At 39.9% G+C, this 20,048-nt stretch overlaps 1 protein-coding gene across 1 annotated transcript in view; it reads right to left on the bottom strand.

Annotated features, from left to right (window-relative positions):
* Window positions 1-319: 319 nt before the first annotated feature.
* Window positions 320-20,048, bottom strand: part of atp6v1ba (ATPase, H+ transporting, lysosomal, V1 subunit B, member a) — a 58,170-nt gene continuing 38,441 nt past the window's right edge. The window contains exons 7-14 of the mRNA XM_077613293.1: window positions 14,729-14,830; window positions 12,968-13,065; window positions 9,477-9,600; window positions 6,078-6,228; window positions 3,433-3,515; window positions 3,241-3,345; window positions 2,866-2,995; window positions 320-1,154 (exon numbers count right to left, since the gene is read on the bottom strand). Of these exons, the coding sequence (XP_077469419.1) occupies window positions 1,012-1,154; window positions 2,866-2,995; window positions 3,241-3,345; window positions 3,433-3,515; window positions 6,078-6,228; window positions 9,477-9,600; window positions 12,968-13,065; window positions 14,729-14,830 (936 nt within the window). The 3' untranslated portion in view covers window positions 320-1,011. The remainder of the gene's footprint in view (window positions 1,155-2,865; window positions 2,996-3,240; window positions 3,346-3,432; window positions 3,516-6,077; window positions 6,229-9,476; window positions 9,601-12,967; window positions 13,066-14,728; window positions 14,831-20,048) is intronic.

The raw sequence follows: 20,048 nt of genomic DNA, 5'->3' as shown, positions 1-20,048 counted from the left end.
CAAAAATGCATGGCAAGCTGGGTGAACACTAATTTGTTCCTAGGTATGAGTATGACCGTGAATGATTGTTCGTCTCATTGTGCCCTGCGATTGGCTGGCAAAAAAAAAAGTGTCTTGGCTTCTGCTCACAGTTGGCTGGGATAGGGTCAAGTACCCACGTGATCCTTGAGGATAATGAGGATAAACGGTATGGGAAACAAATGAATGAAGCTTTACCTCTTGTATAGCTTATTAGATGGCAGTGACGAATTGAGATAGTAAACTTGGATCACACTATTAACCAGTTTACCAGATTAAAAAAGGAAGGTTTAAAAAAAAGTTCTCATAATTTAATTTATTTATTTTCACAAACTCAAAACAATAATGATTGCACAACGAATAATTAGTTTTTGCTGATTAATAGGAATATTCAATATAGTCGTACTCATAACACTAATCAATCAACAATGCACATTTAATGTAAACAGCCATGAAATATTTTGTACGAGGGATTCAGAGAGTTAATTACAGCATGACTTCCACCTTTTAGCCTGGGGATCTTAGAGTCCATTTGATTGAAAAATCAGCACTGACAACAAGAATACCGAAACAATTTGCTCTGATGTTGGAGAGTACATATTTTTGGAAAATAATCGAGGATCCAGCAGTAGCACACACCACGAGGTTTTGAGTAAAAGTTTACAGATATGATCACATTTTGTTTCAATAAAAAGCAATACAACCACAGATACACCACATATTTTGGACAGCAATACAACAGTACACCTAATTGTAAGATGACTACTGTGCTCGCATTGTGCGAGAAGAGTATTTTAGGTAAATATATATCTAGAGAGGTGACTTTAAGGAAAGAAAGTAAGCTTTGCGTTAGGGATGCGAAACAACATTCATCTCCATGCCATAAAGTAGAGAGCTAACACTGCTGGCATGATCAATGGTAGAGGATGTTTTTAAGAGTGTTTTCAAAGTTTTTTAAGACTACATGACAAAGAAAACTGCAATTAATGTGGCTCAGTGGCGAGCAGCCGACTCCCTAGGATAAAACTCTGCCAAAGTGCTCTGCGGAATCCTCTTGAGCATCTCCTTGGGGAAGATTCGAAGCAGTTGCCAGCCAATGTCCAGAGTTTCGTACACCGTCCTGTTGTCATATGGGCCTGAGAGGGAGGGGAAAAAAGCTCAAATAGGTTATGATTTGAGCAGGGGAGCCCATTATATAGATCGCGATCCACCAGTAGTTCGCCAAGGAACTATCGGAAGATCGCCAAGGTGCTAAGTATTGGTAGATTGCACAAAAATAACATTTTGATCATTGCCCTCTGCCGGTTTCCGGTATATTTGGTCAATCTTACACAAGTCAAATTAATTTGTACCAACCAAATTTGTGATGTATGAACACAAAAATCCGTATCAGGTCAATATATTTAGGTTCCATGAAAATAGTGTCTCTGATAACTATATTCCAAATGCTGATACGATTTATGAAAATGTAAATGTGACTATTCATTAAACATTACGGCTGCCACCATTTGCTCGGACAACATCCCATTTTTATTACCGATAAAGGCTCCTTGATGTCATTACAGAACAACAGTTTAGGTAGGACTAGCCATAGCTTTCTGTACTCCCTGTACACATATGACTGTACACCAACCCACCAGTCTAACTCAATCATCAAATTTGCCGATGACACCACTGTGGTCGGACTCGGGAGGGGATGAGTCGGCCTACAGAGACGAGGTCAACAAACTGTCTTCGTGGTGCTCGGTGAACAATCTCACACCAAACACCACAAAAACTGAAGAAATAATCCTGGACTTTCGCAAACAGCATAGATCTGGCCCCACTCCTCATAAATGGAGTATGTGTAGACAGGGTCCAGTCCTTTAAATTCCTGGGGGTCCACGTCACAGATAAGCTCTCCTGGTCTACAAACACCACGGCAGTAGTGAAGAAGGCCCAGAAACGACTCCATTTCCTCAGGGTACTCAGGAGGACCAACTTGGACACTAAGCTTCTGGTAACCTTCTATAGAGCATCCTGGCATACTGCATTACAGTGTGGTACGCTGGAAGCACGGCAGCAGACAGAAAGGCCATGCAGAGAGTGATTAACACTGCCCAGAAGATCGTCAGCTGCTCTCTGCCCTCACTGGAAGACATTGCCAGCCCTCGTTACCTCAGCAGAGCCAGGAACATTGTCGGGGACCCATACCACCCTGGTCACAACCTGTTCCAGCTGCTGCCCTCTGGCAGACGCTACAGGTCTCACAAAGTACGGACAAATAGGCTTAAGGACAGTTTTTTTTTCCCACATCCATCATGACTCTAAACTTGCAGTAGCACGACACACAATCCCTTCTGTGTAATAACTTCGGGGTGAGGGAACATGAAAAGACGTTGGGCGGTGATCTGCCTCCCACTGGCTGACTGAAGGTAAGTGAAGGAGACAGTGAGACGTAAGTGATCCGCTCGGGGGATGATGCGATGTATCCATCACGGCAGAATGCCAACGAGTCTAAAATTATCACTTATTTGGGCCTTTTGCCGGGAAAGCGCACCTTATGGAGAGGCACTACCAATTTTGTCATACGCAGAGATGGGTATGATGACAATTAGGCTTTTGTCGAGTCAATGATGATGACAAAGCCTATGTCCGATTATTAGGTGGGTGGACTTATTCAAAGACTCAAACATCTACGGCATATATATTTTTCATATATTTTGTTGAACTTTGGCAGTGCAGTTTATAGTGTGGCAATTGTGCTCTATAGTGCGTAAAATACCATATATGACATGGTAGATTATTTTTTTAACTCCAAATCACTAACAGATTTTGTGGAGAACATTTGTGTAGGGAAACACTCACCCTGGGCAATGAAGTTCTTTTCAAATTTCTGCAAAAACTCAAGGTAGAGAAGATCATCAGATGTGAGGGCTTCTTCTCCCACAACAGCTTTCATGGCCTGCACGTCCTTCCCAATAGCATAGCAGGCATACTAGATAGTGCAGAGAATATTGCAAGGAAATGAACAATGGGTGGAGAAAAAGTACAAAAGGTTGTTTGTTGTAAAACACAATCAATCTATCACCATCCTGTCAGATCCTTTTTGTCTTTTCATTCAAAGCAAGAAAGAGTAGTATAATTATACAGTAGCAAGGAAAAGTAAATACCATAGCTACTAATAATAATAACGAAAATTAACAATATCAACTAATAACTAAAATTGAAACAACGTGTTACCAGCTGGTTTGAGACATCAGCGTGGTCCTTCCTAGTCATACCCTCTCCAATAGCGGACTTCATCAGACGGGATAGAGAGGGCAACACATTGATGGGTGGGTAAATCTGGAAGAATAAAAATGGAAATCTTGATTAAATAAAACTTTAACCACAGTTTTAAAATATATTTTTTAACTCAACTGGCCACATTACCTGACGGTTGTGAAGCTGTCTGTCAACATACACCTGTCCCTCAGTGATGTACCCTGTCAAATCCGGAATTGGATGGGTGATGTCTGAGAAGAGAAAAAAAGTGTAATGAAAGGAGGGAAATATGTTTTATTTACAGTGGGGCAAATAAGTATTTAGTCAACCACCAATTGTGCAAGCTTTCCGACTCTTGAAAATATTAGAGAGGCCTGTAATTGTCAATATGGGTAAACCTCAACCATGAGAGACAGAATGTGGGGGAAAAAAACAGAAAATCATTGTTTGATTTTTAAAGAATTTATTTGCAAATCATGGTGGAAAATAAGTATTTGGTCAATACCAAAAGTCCATCTCAATACTTTGTTATGTACCCATTGTAACTCGGGTCCTTGAAGTTAATAAACAACAGAACGAAGCGGGAACTAGACCTCACCGGTTCGATTTCTCCTTGCAAGAAAAAAATCCAAAAGATTGTATTTTCTCTTTATTTGTGCATGCATTCGGTAATGCCCATTGGTGAACCTATCAGTTGGCAATAACAGAGGCCAAACGTTTTCTGTAACTCTTCACAAGCTTTTCACACACTGTTGCTGGTATTTTGGCCCATTCCTCCATGCAGATCTCCTCTAGAGCAGTGATGTTTTTGGGCTGTCGTTGGGCAACACGGACTTTCAACTCCCTCCACAGATTGTTTATGGGGTTGAGATCTGGAAACTGGCTAGGTAACTCCAGTTCTTTGAAATGCTTCTTACGAAGCTCCTCCTTTGTTGCCTTGGCTGTGTTTAGGATCATTGTCATGCTGAAAGACCCAGCCACATCTCATCTTCAATGTCCTTGCTGATGGAAGGAGATTTTCACTCAAAATCTCTCGATACATGGCCCCATTCTTTCCTTTACACAGATCAGTCGTCCTGGTCCCTTTGCAGAAAAATATCCCCAAAGCATGATGTTTCCACGCCCATGCTTCACAGTGGGTATGGTGTTCTTTGGATGCAATTCAGTATTCTTTCTCAAACACGAGAACCTGTGTTTCTACCAAAAAGTTATATTTTGGTTTCATCTGACCATAACACATTCTCCCAGTCCTCTTCTGGATCATCCAAATGCTCTCTAGCGAACCGCAGACAGGCCTGGATGTGTACTGGCTTCAGCAGGGGGACACATCTGGCAGTGCAGGATTTGAGTCCCTGGCGGCACATTGTGTTACTGATAGTAGCCTTTGTTTTTGTGGTCCCAGCTCTCTGTAGGTCATTCACTAGGTCCCCCCGTGTGGTTCTGGGATTTTTGCTCACCGTTCTTGTTATCATATTTACGCCACGGCCTGAGATCTTGCATGGGGCCCAGATCGAGGGAGATTATCAGTGGTCTTGCATGTCTTCCATTTTCTAATAATTGCTCCCACAGTTGATTTCTTTACACCAATGGTTTTACCTATTGCAGTTTCAGTCTTCCCTGCCTGGTGCAGGTCTACAATTTTGTCTCTGGTGTCCTTCAACAGCTCTTTGGCCTTGGCCATAGTGGAGTTTGGAGTGTGAGAGACTGAGGTTGTGGACAGGTGTCTTTTATACCGATAATGAGTTAAAACAGATTCTATTAATAAAGGTAACGAGTGGAGACCTCGTTAGAATAAGTTAGGCCTCGTTCTCTCCAGAAATCTTGCTTGTTTGTAGGTGACCAAATACTTATTTACCACTCTAATTTTGAAATAAATTCTTTAAAAATCAAACAATGTGATTTTCAGTTTTTTTTTCACATTCGGTCTCTCATGGTTGAGGTTTACCCACTTTGAGAATTACAGGCCTCTCTAGTCTTTTCAAGTAGGAGAACGTGGACAATTAGTGGTTGACTAAATACTTATTTGTCCCACTGTAATGTTTGAATTATGTCATAAGTAAACAATGTTATATTGAAGACTTAAAAATCTGTTTTAAAGTTACTTAAAATCAAGCAGTTGAACAACACCAAATGTAGAAAATTTAGTTTTCTTGTGGCCATTTTACCACCCTCTAAAAATCAAGTGATTGAAGTACTAAAACAGCAGAAGTCCTCAATAAAGGTCAACATATGCACTGCATACTGTAGTTACTATGCTAACTTCCGACAACATACTGCAAGACCATCTCCTATGGTTACACTGTTTTACTGTAGTTACTATGGTAACTTCAGGCAACATATTGCAAGACCATCTCCTATGGTTACACTGTTTTACATGGACCAATAATTCAATTCCAAAATACACAATCCATATGACACAAAAAATTCCCTGCGATTGACTGGAAACCGATTTAAGGTGTAATCGACCTACTGCCCATAGTTAGCTGGGATAAGTTCCAGCATCTCCACGTCCTTTGTCAGCATAAACAACTTGGAAGAAAAATGAATGAATAATTGTAACCATCATGACATGGAAGAATTGGAATGGCATTGACTTCAATAACAATTTGCACCTCTGGTGGAGGTGTGTTGTTTAGCTTGTAATTATTTCAATGTATTTCCTAAACAATAAAGTCTGTTAAAAATTCAATGATTAACCTAGATATCTCCACACATTGTTAGTCAAGAAGATGTAATAGACAGGACTGTTTCTAGTGATTGTGTCACTAAAGAGCAATTTGAACCTATAGTGTTAAAAAGAATGCTGTTCTTACCATCATTAGGCATTGTAAGAATGGGGATCTGGGTGATAGAGCCATTCCTGCCCTCTACTCGGCCAGCACGTTCATAAATGGTGGCTAAGTCAGTGTACATGTAACCAGGAAAGCCACGACGTCCAGGTACCTCCTCTCTGGCAGCAGAAACCTTAAAAATGAACGTAAGCAAGGGTGCTGAGTGCGAGGGTCACAAAGATACATCAAGGTTCAGTTTGAATTTAAGCATAGCAACCCCAAACGCATCTAAAAACATTCAAAATAATTTGTCAATCTAGTAATTCCAAAAGATGGTAATTATAGAAACAGAAAAGCAATTACAAATCTGGGGATAATCTCATGATGATTTGAAGTATACATTGCTCCGGCACAAGTTAGTCAACATGCAAGATATAACTACATATGTATATACAGTAATCCCTCGAATACCGCTGGTAATGTAGACCAGACATGGCCTCGATAAACAAAAAAACGCAAAGTAGGATCACCCCCATTTTACCTACTACAATACATGTTTTCGCGCTCATACAGAAATACAAGTACACAAGTACAATTATCAAAAACGGTATATTTATTTAACATTACAGCTGTACGCGTGTCAAAAGACTAATGTTTTAATATCTAAATATAATATATTAAAATGTAACTATTTTAAATACTGTACTCAACGTGAAAATACTTCCTCTCCGCTTAATATAAATCCCCCCAAAAACAGGTAAATGGGAGTTTTAGTCCAAGTCCTTTGTTTTCTTGTGGCCATGGGTCCATTGTCCGCGATATTGGGGGGATTACTGTACGCGCCTGACTAAAAAAACATGTCAGGTAACAAAACGACTTAAAGAACACACCATTGTCTATTATAAAGGAATGTCAAAACATAGGCTTTGTTCTAGTTGTTTAAACTGAGGACGGTCAAACTTGTTGATTAAAGCTGGCTTTACCATGAGGCCAGACAGCAGCATTCCCACATATGATGATGATCTTTACATTCAGTTAATCTTTGAATAAAAATGTCCGGAAAGGCATCCACTTCCAAAAATACTATAATATTGCTGCCTGTTCCGGCTGGGCCCGGGTCGCGGGCAGACCTCACTCGCTGCTGGCATGCAATGCCGGACCGCAGGCCGACGCGGCCGGCATGCGCCACCGGACCGCCGCCCGAAAAATTTAACTTCCACTTCGGTCTTCTGCGCCGTCCAATCGGCAATTAGCCGTCCAAAAAGCTCTATTTTCGGATAAGTGAAACAACGTCAGCCCATTACATTTGCCGTAATGTCGCCTGGGGCTCTCATTTCTCCCCCAAAAATTCCCCCTTCGCTGGTGCTCTCTGCCGTCCAAAATGCCGAGTAAATTTTATTTTCAGATAAGTGCCAACGACGTCAGCCCACTGCTCGGACTTAAATGGAATCTCAACTTCCACGTAGCTCTGCCTCGACATCCCGCCATGCTCGACGGCCAAAGTGCTTTGTTTTCGGACAAGGCTTTACAAATGCATTTTCAAATGACTTAATGGTGAAATGTATTTATATATTCAATCGTCGACAGAATGTTTTGTTTGCCAATGTATTTATTTTTGTCATTGATTATGCCGACTAGTCGGGACAGCTCTATAAGTGATGCTGGTCCATACATTTCTACAGCTGGGAACAAACTGAACATTGCACACATGCATAGCTTAAGCATGTAAGGCAAATTTCAAATTGTCAATGACATTACAAAAGTCATCTGCAATCAATGACTAATTGTAGTAATAAGCAGAGCAACCGGATTCATTTAAATCTCAATGTCTACACTACTCTGAGCCTACTATTGCAGAGTCAAGTGATGACAGATTCCAACAGGTTGCAAATGTTTGCTTTTGATTTCAAGATCTTGAAAAAAAATTACCTAAATTAACTTTTTTTCCCTCCTTTATAAAGTCAAGTGCTTTCAGAGCAAAGGGGAAAGTAAATACAAAGGCATTTATCCTTGGAGTCATGGGTTGATGGTTAATAGGAGGGCTAAATCAGTTCAATTGAAAACTCACCCTCTATTTGCCTGAATAGAAATATGTTATTGTTCTCAGGGCTCTTTGTACATTCCCAGCTTCACATTGAGCAATTCAAATTTTAGCTGAGGACAGAGCACATGGGTCAAAGTGATCACACTATTAAAATCTAGAATTGTGCTGCCAGCGTATTGAGAAGCAAACTATACAACATAAAATGTTTAATACAGGGATAAAAGCAGGGTGAAGAGTATGGACCAGACTTCCAAGAACATGAAAAAGAAAGAAAAGGATAGGGTTAACAGGGAAAGAAGTAAAGGGGAAAGCAAAAATGTGGGGTTAAAGCTTTTTCTTGTAATGCTCAGCAGCTGAGGCTAGGTGTTTGCAACATATAAGGTAACACTTATTTCTCCCTGGTTAATAAATTCATAGCTGTACCATTATTTCGCACAATACTTACATTGTACTTGGCATTTAACGTCACCTGCATACGCACCTTAGCGCCGCTAAGATAATAGCAAGTTTATTTTTTAAAAATCATTCAGCCAGGTGACAAACCTTCAAAATGAAGGAAAATACTAAATACAAATGCTTTCCAGCAATTTAGCAAAAAACATATGATAGATGTGATAATCTAAGAGCTAATTACTTTGATTCCTACACAAAAGTGTGGTACCCAAGTCTTCTACAAGAGTAAGCTACCTTTTAACACCAAACCCAATGTGACAAGGAATCAATGAAAAGGGAAGATAAGTGCACGAAACTGAGTTGCATCTGTTCAGGAATGAACGGAAAGACTGTCGTGGATTATAACATTGGGGAATAAAATCCTGCACATCCTTTTGTGTGAATAGGGATTGTTACTGTTTTTTTAGGAAGCATCTACATTGATTAAACATTTTTTCTCTATTATTTTCATGATTTTCATAGATACATCACATTACATTGTAAATAAATCATTTTTAAAAATACATGAAAATGAAATATTCAATGCTTTCAATACTGAACTCATACACTGCTAGCTTTCCAAGTGAATTGGCGGTAAGTGTAAGTGTATGCGCACGTGTGTGGTTGTTTCTATGTGCCCTGCGTTTGGCTGGCAACCAATTCCGGTCTACTTCCCTTTGTTTGCTGGGATAGGCTCCAGCACCCCTCGACCCTTGTAAGAATAAGCGGCTGGGATAATTAAAGAATGAACGATACTTTGAAAGTCGCTAAATGGATAGCATTTAAAATTGTGTGGTCCACAATTACCAAGAAGTGTTTCTGACTCCTCTGCAGATCGAATCAAGCACCTTCTTAAGCAGTTGTCAGAATATCAGAATATGAGGTAGTTAAGCCCTCGTTTAGCCCACTAAATAATAGTTTCACTGAAAATTCTGGTTAGAAACTAGCTTGAGTGGCTGTGTTACCTCTCTGAGAGCTTCAGCATAGGAACTCATATCGGTGAGAATGACCAGGACGTGCTTCTCACATTGGTAGGCCAGATATTCTGCTGCAGTCAATGCCAAGCGAGGGGTAATGATACGTTCAATTCTAAATTTTAACAGAAAGGGGAGGAAAAGAGAGAAATAAATATAGAAGCTAAAAACACAAACAGACATTGCATTCAGTGCACATAATCTATAATCCTTATAAAGCGTGATTTATAGGTGTGTGAGTGTGTGTATGTTAAGATTCTCTCGCTATCTTTGTCCCAACCGTGCAACGTAGAGAGTTGAATTTTTTTATGGTGGGCAGAAACGGCTGTCAGATCCTAATGATTGAATTTCTTCACCTTCTCTAAGCGTGTAAACTCAACTTTTTTTGTTAATGCTGAAAGCAGAGTTTATGTATAAATTGTTGTTTTTACATGATATGCCCTAAACGCACCACGTGGCTGAATGGTCTACCAGCCTTTTTTCTTATGCCAGCTAGCATTCAACAGATGCGACTTAACAGACGAATGGAAATGATTTTATTGGCAAACTTATAATCAGCGGGAGAAGTCCTTATTTTTTTCTCTCCTCTTTCCCTTTTTTGTTGTTCATCGGAACCCTTTTTTCTGTCATGATGGGAGTTATAAAAAATCCACCCATTCATAAATTACGCTTTATCTATTCTCTAATCCTTATAAAGAGTGATGTACGGATGGGTGTGTGCGCACAAGGAAACTCGCTGGCGGAAATTATTCCCGAAATGACGTTTGTAAATGAGGTGGAAAGGCATCTTTGGTTAGCGCATCCAGCACCAACGTGTCTCGCCGAGTATTTCCGTCATGACAGGAAAAAATAAGTGTTTCGGGGAGCAGGAATAGATAAAGTGTGATTTATGGATGGGTGGATGTTTTATGTCATTATTCTCACACTACTTTTGACCAAACTCTGCATCGTAGGGAGTTGACATTATGGTGGCCAGAAACTGCTGTCGGAACCAAACCGTGCATCGTACAGAGTTGAAATTTTTATGGTGGCCAGAAACGGCTGTTGAATCCTAATAGACGAGTGATTGAATCTCTTTACCTTCTCCAAGTGTGTAAACTCAAGCTTTGAGCATTTGCAAGTATTATCGATGGGTATGCCTGACCTGAAATATGTTAGCTTGCGCTCTTGTGGTGGTTTAAGTTAGTTGCATGAGCTACGCAACAGCACCGCTATTGTGTATTTATTTTCGTCATATTTTCACTTTGGTTTACAATGTTTTACCAAAAATAAAACCCAAACATTGCTTAAATAGGTAAAATTTGTCAGCCTTTCTTTTTAAATTGACCGTCACTTTTCCATACTTATTCCTAAAAGGCATACCCCTGTTTCTGTATATATTATACGTTCCTTTTTTGCATACTCAAGGATCCTCAAGGCTCTGGAAAAATGATTGAATTTGAGTGATTTATTCAGGTAATTATTAGAATTTCTTACAGTACGTAACTCTGAACGCGGCATTACAAATAACCGTTACATTTTTGATTGCATGCAACTTGTGGAACCATAATACGGCGAGTGTTTAGTGTACTGTTTGTACGTAAACTGGGGCAAACAGTGTGAATGGGGTTTCAACCTTTTTTGATTCAAGAGACTTGGCTAACATGCACGGTCAACAGATCAGGGATTTGGTTAATTGTCAGAGAAGTCGAGCGCGTCCACGCAACTCAGAAGACCCATCAGTGAATCTGTGTCGTTATGAGAGATTGGTGTTTGTATGCGTGCCAGAGAAGTGGGAATTCCCCCAAGCTTCCATTAAAAACATGTTGCAGTACAGTCTCACTGAATTGAGCTGCTTTTTTGGACGAACATGAGATCTGCTGATGCAGTGATAAAAAAAATTGCGGCCCACTCACATGCCTCTCCACACTTCTAAAAGAGGATACTGATTGTGGCAAAAGCCACGTCCCCCCTGGTTTGATTCAGGCAATTGGTTCAGCTCAGCTGCATAATTTAAATCTGGCGTTCCTGTGTCACTGTGTCCTGTGGGGCCGGCCGGCAAAGCCGGGCCCCTCAGCTTGTAAAATGTAAAAACGTAGTACAATTTAAATCAAACTGTTGTTACCATTTTTACATGAATTGAAATAGTGGTTTTGCGAACTATTGAAAAAGTACTGCATAATGAAAATAAGCATATCTGAGTTTGGGTCCTTCTACGTGCGTCACTAATTTAACCATGTGACACGCTGAAATCGCACTTTTGGAAATGGCTTCAACATCAATAAACTTTGAATGTCTGGGTTTCTTCTTAGAATTTTCATCCAAATTGCCATCCATTTTGCGCTTATCCTGAGCAGGCATATCGATAAGACGTACCAGTGCTGTGTATGCTTGCTTCCTTTAGAACAACCCTGGAAATTATTGGATTTGTTTCAAAACAAACTGATCAGACTGGTGATTTAGTCAGCCTTAATAATACTTACTTCCCTTGTGAAAAAAACTAAAATGTTAAAGTGAAAGAGGCTACTTATGCAATCGATTCCCAATCGATTACTACACTGAAGTCACACAATACGAATCATTCGTCAGAACTTGGGCTAGCATAACATGCTAGCGCCTTTTCTGAAGAAGCACCCAATGTATTGACAAAAAACAGAAAATAAACCCGCAAATGAGACTGTGCCTTATCAAATGGTGCGTTTTATGGGTGCGAAAATAAGGTACGTTTTTTCATGAATATCATTCATAGACGTAAAAAAAAATGTTGTTTAGCGTTTTATCTGTATATCTTTTCTCTATTTTGAAATAAATGAAAGTATCGGCCGAATTCGCTTGCGTCGTGACGTCACGCGCCGACGCAGCGGCACCATTTTGTCGTGACGTCACCGTGTTACGGCGCCGTCAATCTGCAATTTTTTGCATGTCGTGTTTTATGCGCATACAAGCCGTACCCTCGATTCAGTCATAATTATTTTAATCTTTTTTTCATCTGTCTGACTTTTGTGGGGTAGCATGGGATCGATCGTTCAGCGGTGGTGTGGTTGGGCGTGCAAATGGTTATTCGCCTTTGTGTGTGTCATACGATAGACTGGTGACCAGTTTATGGTATACATAGTCAGCAGGGATGGCACCCCGTGACCCTGACCAGCATTAGTCGTGTTGAAAATGAATACATAAATGAAAATGCTGTCAGAAACTTGTTCCTTTTATCTCTCAAAGATTTGCTGGTTTCCTAAAGTCATCAAGGCCATATAAAATATAATACTCACTTTTGCCCCAACCAATTTTTCGAACTCTCAATTTTCTAGTCTTTATTCTGTCAACAACCTCAGTTTCATTATACCAGTCAATCAAGGATTGTATAAAACTCAGTTATGCTGAAATTGTAAAAACTGGTCTTAATTAAGATGATTAAAATTACATTTTCCAAAGTCAGTGTACTCAATTATGACATGCTCCATTGATGCTAGAAATACAAAGTCAGTAAATGCTGACAGTCTTACGTAGGATCATTGGCCAGGTTTAAGAAAAGGCACACATTATCCATTGAGCCATTTTCTTCAAAATCAGACTTGAAGAAACGAGCAGTTTCCATGTTGACCTAAGAGACAGATGGATAAACATGTCAACAAAGCACAACCAAGGCCACAGGTGTTCAGTAAAGCAAGTGAAATGTATTTTTCATGTTGGCAGAATATATTTCCCAATGAATAAAATTGTCTTTATTTGTTACCAGTAGTCTTCCCACCAATTCAGTTCTTAATAAATTGAACAAAAAAATTAAACTTAATAATACATTGTCACTAGCGATAGTACATAGTGATAGAAAAAATAGTGATATATATCAGTAATTTCAAGACTACGATTGATTCTTAGAACAATGTTGTGATATCAATTTTTCAGACTGCTACAATATGATTCAATGACCTTTGATGGATTTAAGATAATATGATTAAAGTCTAATCATTGCTGAAAAAATTCAAGTGTTAAAAATAGGAAAATTGCAACAAAGATTTGTTTTAGAAAAAGTAAGAGTCAACTTGCTCAGTTGATGTAATCTGTCACCTAATGACTGCTATTATCATGTTTTTACATTAGTTGAAATATTTCGTTTTTGCAAACTATTGAAAAAGTATAGCGGAAGTAAAATAAGTTAATCTTTGTGTTTGGGGCCTTCTACCTGCGTTTTACCATCAGTAATTCCACCATGTGTCACACTGAAGTCGCACTTTTGGAGACGGCTTCAACATGGGATATTTTGTCGACTATGAACCAAGAAACTTCTGCGAGTGTCTGTTTCTTATTGAAATTTCATCCAAATTGCCATCCATTTTGCGCTTATCCCGAGCAGGCATATTGATAAGGCTTACCAGTGCTGTGTAGTACTCCTACTTCCTTTAGAACAACCCCAGAAATGATAAGATTGGTTTCAAAACAAAAGACTGGTGGTTTAGTCAGCCTTAATAACACCTACTTCCCTTCTGGGAGAAAAAAAAACGAAAACAAAAATGTTAAAGCGATAGAGGCTACCTATGCAATTGATAGCCACACTGAAGTTGCACAAGACTAATCATTTGTCATAATTTGTTTACAGTGCGGTTGAATAAAATGCGGAAGTTAGATGTGGAAGCCGCAGCGATCGTGTGAATTTTGAGGCTTTTACATAGAAAATTTGGTACTTTTCCAAAATGGTTGCTTAAAAAAAATGTAAATGGCAATTTTTGGGGATTTCCGGAGTTTAGGGAGGTTGTCAGGAGCCCCGGAGAAGTTGGCAGCTCAGCATCTTTTATAAATGAAAGTAAATAATTCTCCATTCATGCACATAGCATTATTTTGGATTTCTTTCCCCAAAGCAACCAGTAAAATAGCTTTTGACATTATTTGCAAAGCGCTGGTGGAACCATCCCAGTTAGATGTAACTTAGGGGAGTGGGGGTTGAAAATATTCAGCAAGTGAAGCAAATTAGGAGTTTGGAAAAGGTCAACCTGTCACAAAAGGCAGGCAGGAAGGGCAGCTGAAAGAAAGAGAATTTGATAGTGCTTGGATGGCAGCTTTAAGGGTCTTTTGAATTAGTAACCTCTACATGGCAAGAGGATATGCTCAGAGGTGTAGAAGTAAAAAGACTGACTTGAAGGTTAAATCACCTAATGAATAAAATACTAAAACCAGGGTGGGAAAAAGACTGTCACACCGGGGTTAAAAGTGGATTATCAACACATATGATAGAAAACATTATTGGATGATACTTCAATTTTCATGCTCACCCCCATGGCAGCAAACACAATGGCAAAGTTCTCTGAGCTGTAGTCCATCACATCCTTGGACTTCTGCACAAGACCGGCTTGCCGACAGATCTGGGCTGCAATCTTAAAACAGACAGTAAATGCATTTATAGTCACACTCGTTAAAAAATGTTTCTGAATAATACATTTCCAAATAATTTACAAAACTGAGTCACGATAAACTAAAAGGTGTATACATTTGTTGTATCAGGGTGACTATTACAATTCAATTGCAATTCATTACACTATTTGTATAGGTGCAATGTTAACATGTTCATTGCAACAAATTTAAAGAATTGTAAAACAAACTGTTTGAAATGAATTTTTCAAAAAACAATTTTACATTTATACATATAATGACCCCTGTGTAACTTTCTTGTAAGTCAGATATTGCTCTTTGAGACCACTGGGCTTGAAAGTCAATAATAAGCCAACACTCCTTGTAAAAGGAGTGCTGTAGGAGTGGAGAGGAATTTCATGCTTTTCACTTAATGTGAGTTGATCCTTCCCGACACCTCTTTGCACCCTGCAAGCAAGCACCTGGTCGATAGAGCAACCTCTCCCCACATGAATGACCCAAGTGACATGCACTTAATTAAATAGCCAACGAAGTTTTCGAACCATCCAGATGGCACGACAAGTGGATCATCATTAGGAGGGCTTTTTGTTTGACCAACTCTACAGTAAGACCCACTTTTGATCAGGCAATTATGAGGTGTGAATGAGAATAGGGGTGATGGCTGCATCTGGGCTCATAATACAATAATAGTTAAAGAAACTGATGGTAGTGTGACATTGTTATAGCTGTTTCCATATTATATTACAGTATGTTTAATGAGTGTTCTTAACTACAACATATACACAACATATTGGAGCCTATCTATTAGAATTTTTCTGACATTTTCAAAAATGTCCATCAGGTGCTTGAAAGATTAGTTCATTTTTTATTTCAAGAGTAAAATTTTGTTGAAAAGTGTGTAACAAGAGCGCAAGGTTACATTTTTTAGGCCATAAAAGCTATGTTAGGAAAGGTTTGCTATTTATTATTTTTCTTCTCTCCGAAATTAATTCATTTTTAGGTTATATAAAAAAAATCCCAAGTACGTTTTGGTCTTGTTTGAAACTTGATAAAAACCTTAGAATTTGTTGTAGACTGTAAATGTTCTTGGTTCCCTTCTGTTAAAAATACGCAAAATAGTCATCATTTAAAATGAAATGTCAAAACTAGGAAAGTATTTTTCAGTCAAATGTGCTATCCATTATCAGACGCCAGTCGTTGGCCTTGTTACAATAAAAACACCATGAATGTACAAGGCCGGAATATTTTGATGCAGCCTCATTAAACCCTGACTTAAATCTTATTGAACTGACATGGAAGAAGATAAAATATGGCTTCTACTAAAGTTCCCTATAAACATCGGTCATTGAGCAGGCCGAAACACCTGTTGAGAAGTCCAGAAGGCATGTGTCAGAGTTAGAGAAATAAATGCAATGTAACATATTCTAATTTGAACTAAACAGAGTCCTCCCTCAGTATTCACAGGGGTAGGAACCGTTCAGGGACGCAAATATGTCGAAATCGTCATACGCCCAACCTCCTTAAATCTGCTCACATCAGCTAATTTGGAAGTTTATACCGGAATCGTGAATATGTTCAACCTCCTTTAAACTGCTAACAACAATTTATTTTGATGCCTTAAACACGTTCTATACCTGGCTATGAACCCTAAAATCTTAGAGAGATACTTTAGTAGATAGTTTTGAAAAATATTGTTCTGTTGCCTAATACGCAATGAATCTATTTATTGCACAGTAAATAAAAAGGGGGACTGCAATTTTCACGGATGAGATTCATCGCTGCGTGCATGGGCTCCCAGCAAACATGCCTGTTTAAACTCCGCTTATTGATGGCATATGACACTACAGTTCCTTTCATATCAAGTTTATTGATCATAAACACAAACTGAACTAAAAGGAACACAAGATTATTATTTTTTAAATGCACAATACACAGTGTATTTATTATTAAATATATTTTTTCTATATTGTCAAGAATTAATTTCTAATGCAGAGCTGCCAACCTCCGTCGACCCCATTTCATGAGTACCCTTGTCCGATTTCCCGAGTATTTCAGGAGTGAGTGCAAAAATTTATATAAAATGTAAAAAAATAAGCGTAGGAAAATTCAAATAAAACTTATTATCATGTTTTTACATTAATTGCAATATTGTGATTTTGGAAACTGTTGAAAAAGTACAGCATAATGAAAATAACTATCTTTGTGTTTGGCTCCTATGTGCGTTTTACAGTGAGTAATTCCAACATGTGTCACGCTAAAGTCGCACTTGCATGTTGTGCAATGTGCAAATGTCGGTCCTTTTGGAGAAGGCTTCAACATGGGATATTTCGTTGAATACGATCCAATAAACTTCTGCGCGTTTCTGGGTTTCTTATTAGAAGTTTGATCCAAATTGCTATCCATTTTACACTTGACCCGAGCAGGCATATTGATAAGGCTTACCAGTGCTGTGTACGCCTACTTCCTTTAGAACAGTGGTTCTTAACCTGGGTTCAATCGAACTTTGGGGGTTCGGTGAGTCGGTCTCAGGGGTTCGGTGGAGTCTGCCGCGGAGGTCAAGACACATCGACTCATCATGTCTATTCATGATAACATGTCCCAATTGACCATCACTGGCTGCAGATAATCACGTGACATTGCTTGGCCAATCAGTGTTGCGAGAAATGTATATACCGTATTTTCACACCAAAAGGGCGCAGTTAAGTCTAAAATTTTCTCTAAACTGGTCGATGCGCCCAAACGGTCGGAGTGTTTTGTCTGTGCACTAAACTCAATTTTTGTATGGCCCTGACCGCTTGAGTGACTAGTTTTATTTCTTGCCAGCACGCTACTTATTGCGATCAACCCAGCGGACGTTCACCCTAAAAATAGCCTCCCCGCGCATTGCAAGCATTTTTGCTAGTGCTGTCTTTAAAAAAAACACGCTAGTGCCAGGCCTAACATATGCTAGCAGCTAGCATAACATATGCTAGCGGATAGCATAACATATGCTAGCAGCTAGCATAACATACGCTAGCGGATAGCATAACATACGCTAGCCTAGTATCATGCTGGCGCCCTATCGGACGAGGCGTCCAATGTATTGGCAAAAAACTGAAAATAGCTACCTATGCAATCAATTCTGAATCGATTGGCACCCTGAAGTCCCACAAGACGAATCAGGGGGTAGTAATAAAAATCTTGAAACAAACTATGCAAATTCAGTGTAAAATATGATTGTACTTGTAAAAATCCAAGTTAGGAAACCACTTCTGGAAGAAATTAATTTTGGAAGTGGAGGTACCACAGTATTTTGTATTTTACGAGGGAAATATAGAACGTGTTTGTGTTTTTTGTGTGCAATATAAAAAAAAACTGTACAATACACTTAAAACACTGGTAACACTAGCGGGGGAGTGCCTTTTCTGCAAACTCCGCCACAGAGCAATCTTATCGTTATTTACTAACATCTGTGAGGCAAACTTTTTCTACAGTCGCCAGGATTGAATTACTCTCGGGAGGAGATGCGACATATCCATCACAACAGATTACCAACGAACCTACAATATCCCCGATGACATCTCGAGACCACGGGATCTCCGTGGATAGTCAGCCCACTCAGAGTACGACGGAGGCGGCGAAGGGAAAGAAAGCAAAAGCGCGGATGCCGGGTGGGCCGAGCTGCTAAGCTACGGAAACAACCACACAGAGCACCGCTTCCGAGTATCTTCTTGACCAACGCCAGATTCATCACCCACAAAATGGACAATTTGAAACTTCAGCTTGCTACCAACAGCTTTGTCAGGAACAGCAAAATTATTTTCATCACGGAAACGTGGCTACACCCGCAAATCCCAGACGCCAGGGTATCGCTAGCTAGCTGTACGCTATACCAACATAATCGTTCGAAAGAATCAGGGAAACGCAATGGGGGGGGGGGGGGGGGAGACTTTACATGTACATACACAACGACTGGTGCTGCAACAGTAGGATCATTAACACTCACTGCTCCCCTGATTTAGAGATTTTGGCAGTACGGTGCAGGCCCTTCTATCTACCTAGAGAGCTAACGATTGTCATTGTAATGGCTGTTTACGTCCCACCGGATGCTAACCTTAGCACGGCACTTAGCCTCCTGCTAAAGTAGGAGATGAAACTCAAGACCATGTTTATTCCAACATCAAACATGCTTATAAAGCCACACCCATCCCTCACCTTGCTGGATCCGACCATCTCTGCCTGTCCCTCACCCCCTCATACACCCCACTCCGGAGGCTAACAAGGCCACAAATAAAGATAATAAAACATGGCCCGAGGACGCCCTTTCTCAGCTGCAGGACTGTTTTTCCCACACCATTTTGGGAACTTTTTGAACACCACAACCTCCAGGACTACACGGACACTGTACTTTCCTACATCAAAAACTGCACGGACAACGTCACTGTTAATAAACGGATATGGGTTTTTCCTAACCAAAAACCCTGGATGACCAGTGAAACACAGGCACTCATCAAATGCCGTAACACCGCCTTCAGGTCAGAGGACAAGGTACAATACAGCGCTGCCAGATCAGAGACATTAAAAAGGCCAAGGCAGCATATACAAGGAAAATTGAGGAACACTTCACAGGAAATAACCCAAAGATGTGGCAGGGAATACGACACACTACCAATTACAATGACAATGTGTCTGTTAACGCAGATGGCTCACTAGCAGAGGAACTGACCTGTTTCTTGCCCGCTTTGAGACTGACAAATTAGACCCAGACAAATTCAAAAAGGAAGTCACGTGAGCAGTACAACCAGGAATTGTGTCCGTAGCGGTCTAGTTTGTCATCCCTAGGTAAGATGGCGGCACCCTGAGCGAGCAATGGCAGGCACAAGTAAGTGAGTGTTTTTAATTACCGTATCGCCCTTGTGTTATGGCGTTTCATCTTTGTCACCTTGCAGTTTCGTGCATGTCAAGTCTAATTTGTGCACAATTAAGCCGTACCCTTGATTCAGTCATATTTTCTGGAACACCCTGGGAACTACGTGAGGATGCTCTTCATTGACTATAGCTCAGCCTTCAATACCATAAAACCGGACATTCTGACTGACAAACTCTCCCACCTTGGACTATCCTCTTCAATCTGCTGCTGGATAAAGGACTTCTTGACCAACCGACCACAGACTGTTAGACTTGGTCCCCACCTCTCTTCCTCCATTACACTAAGCACTGGCTCCCCTCAAGGCTGTGTACTGA

The sequence above is a fragment of the Stigmatopora argus genome, chromosome 11, assembly GCF_051989625.1.
Source record: "Stigmatopora argus isolate UIUO_Sarg chromosome 11, RoL_Sarg_1.0, whole genome shotgun sequence".
Taxonomy (NCBI): domain Eukaryota; kingdom Metazoa; phylum Chordata; class Actinopteri; order Syngnathiformes; family Syngnathidae; genus Stigmatopora; species Stigmatopora argus.
The sequence above is the reverse complement of the archived record's forward strand: the minus strand, read 5'-3'. Positions and strand labels throughout refer to the sequence as shown.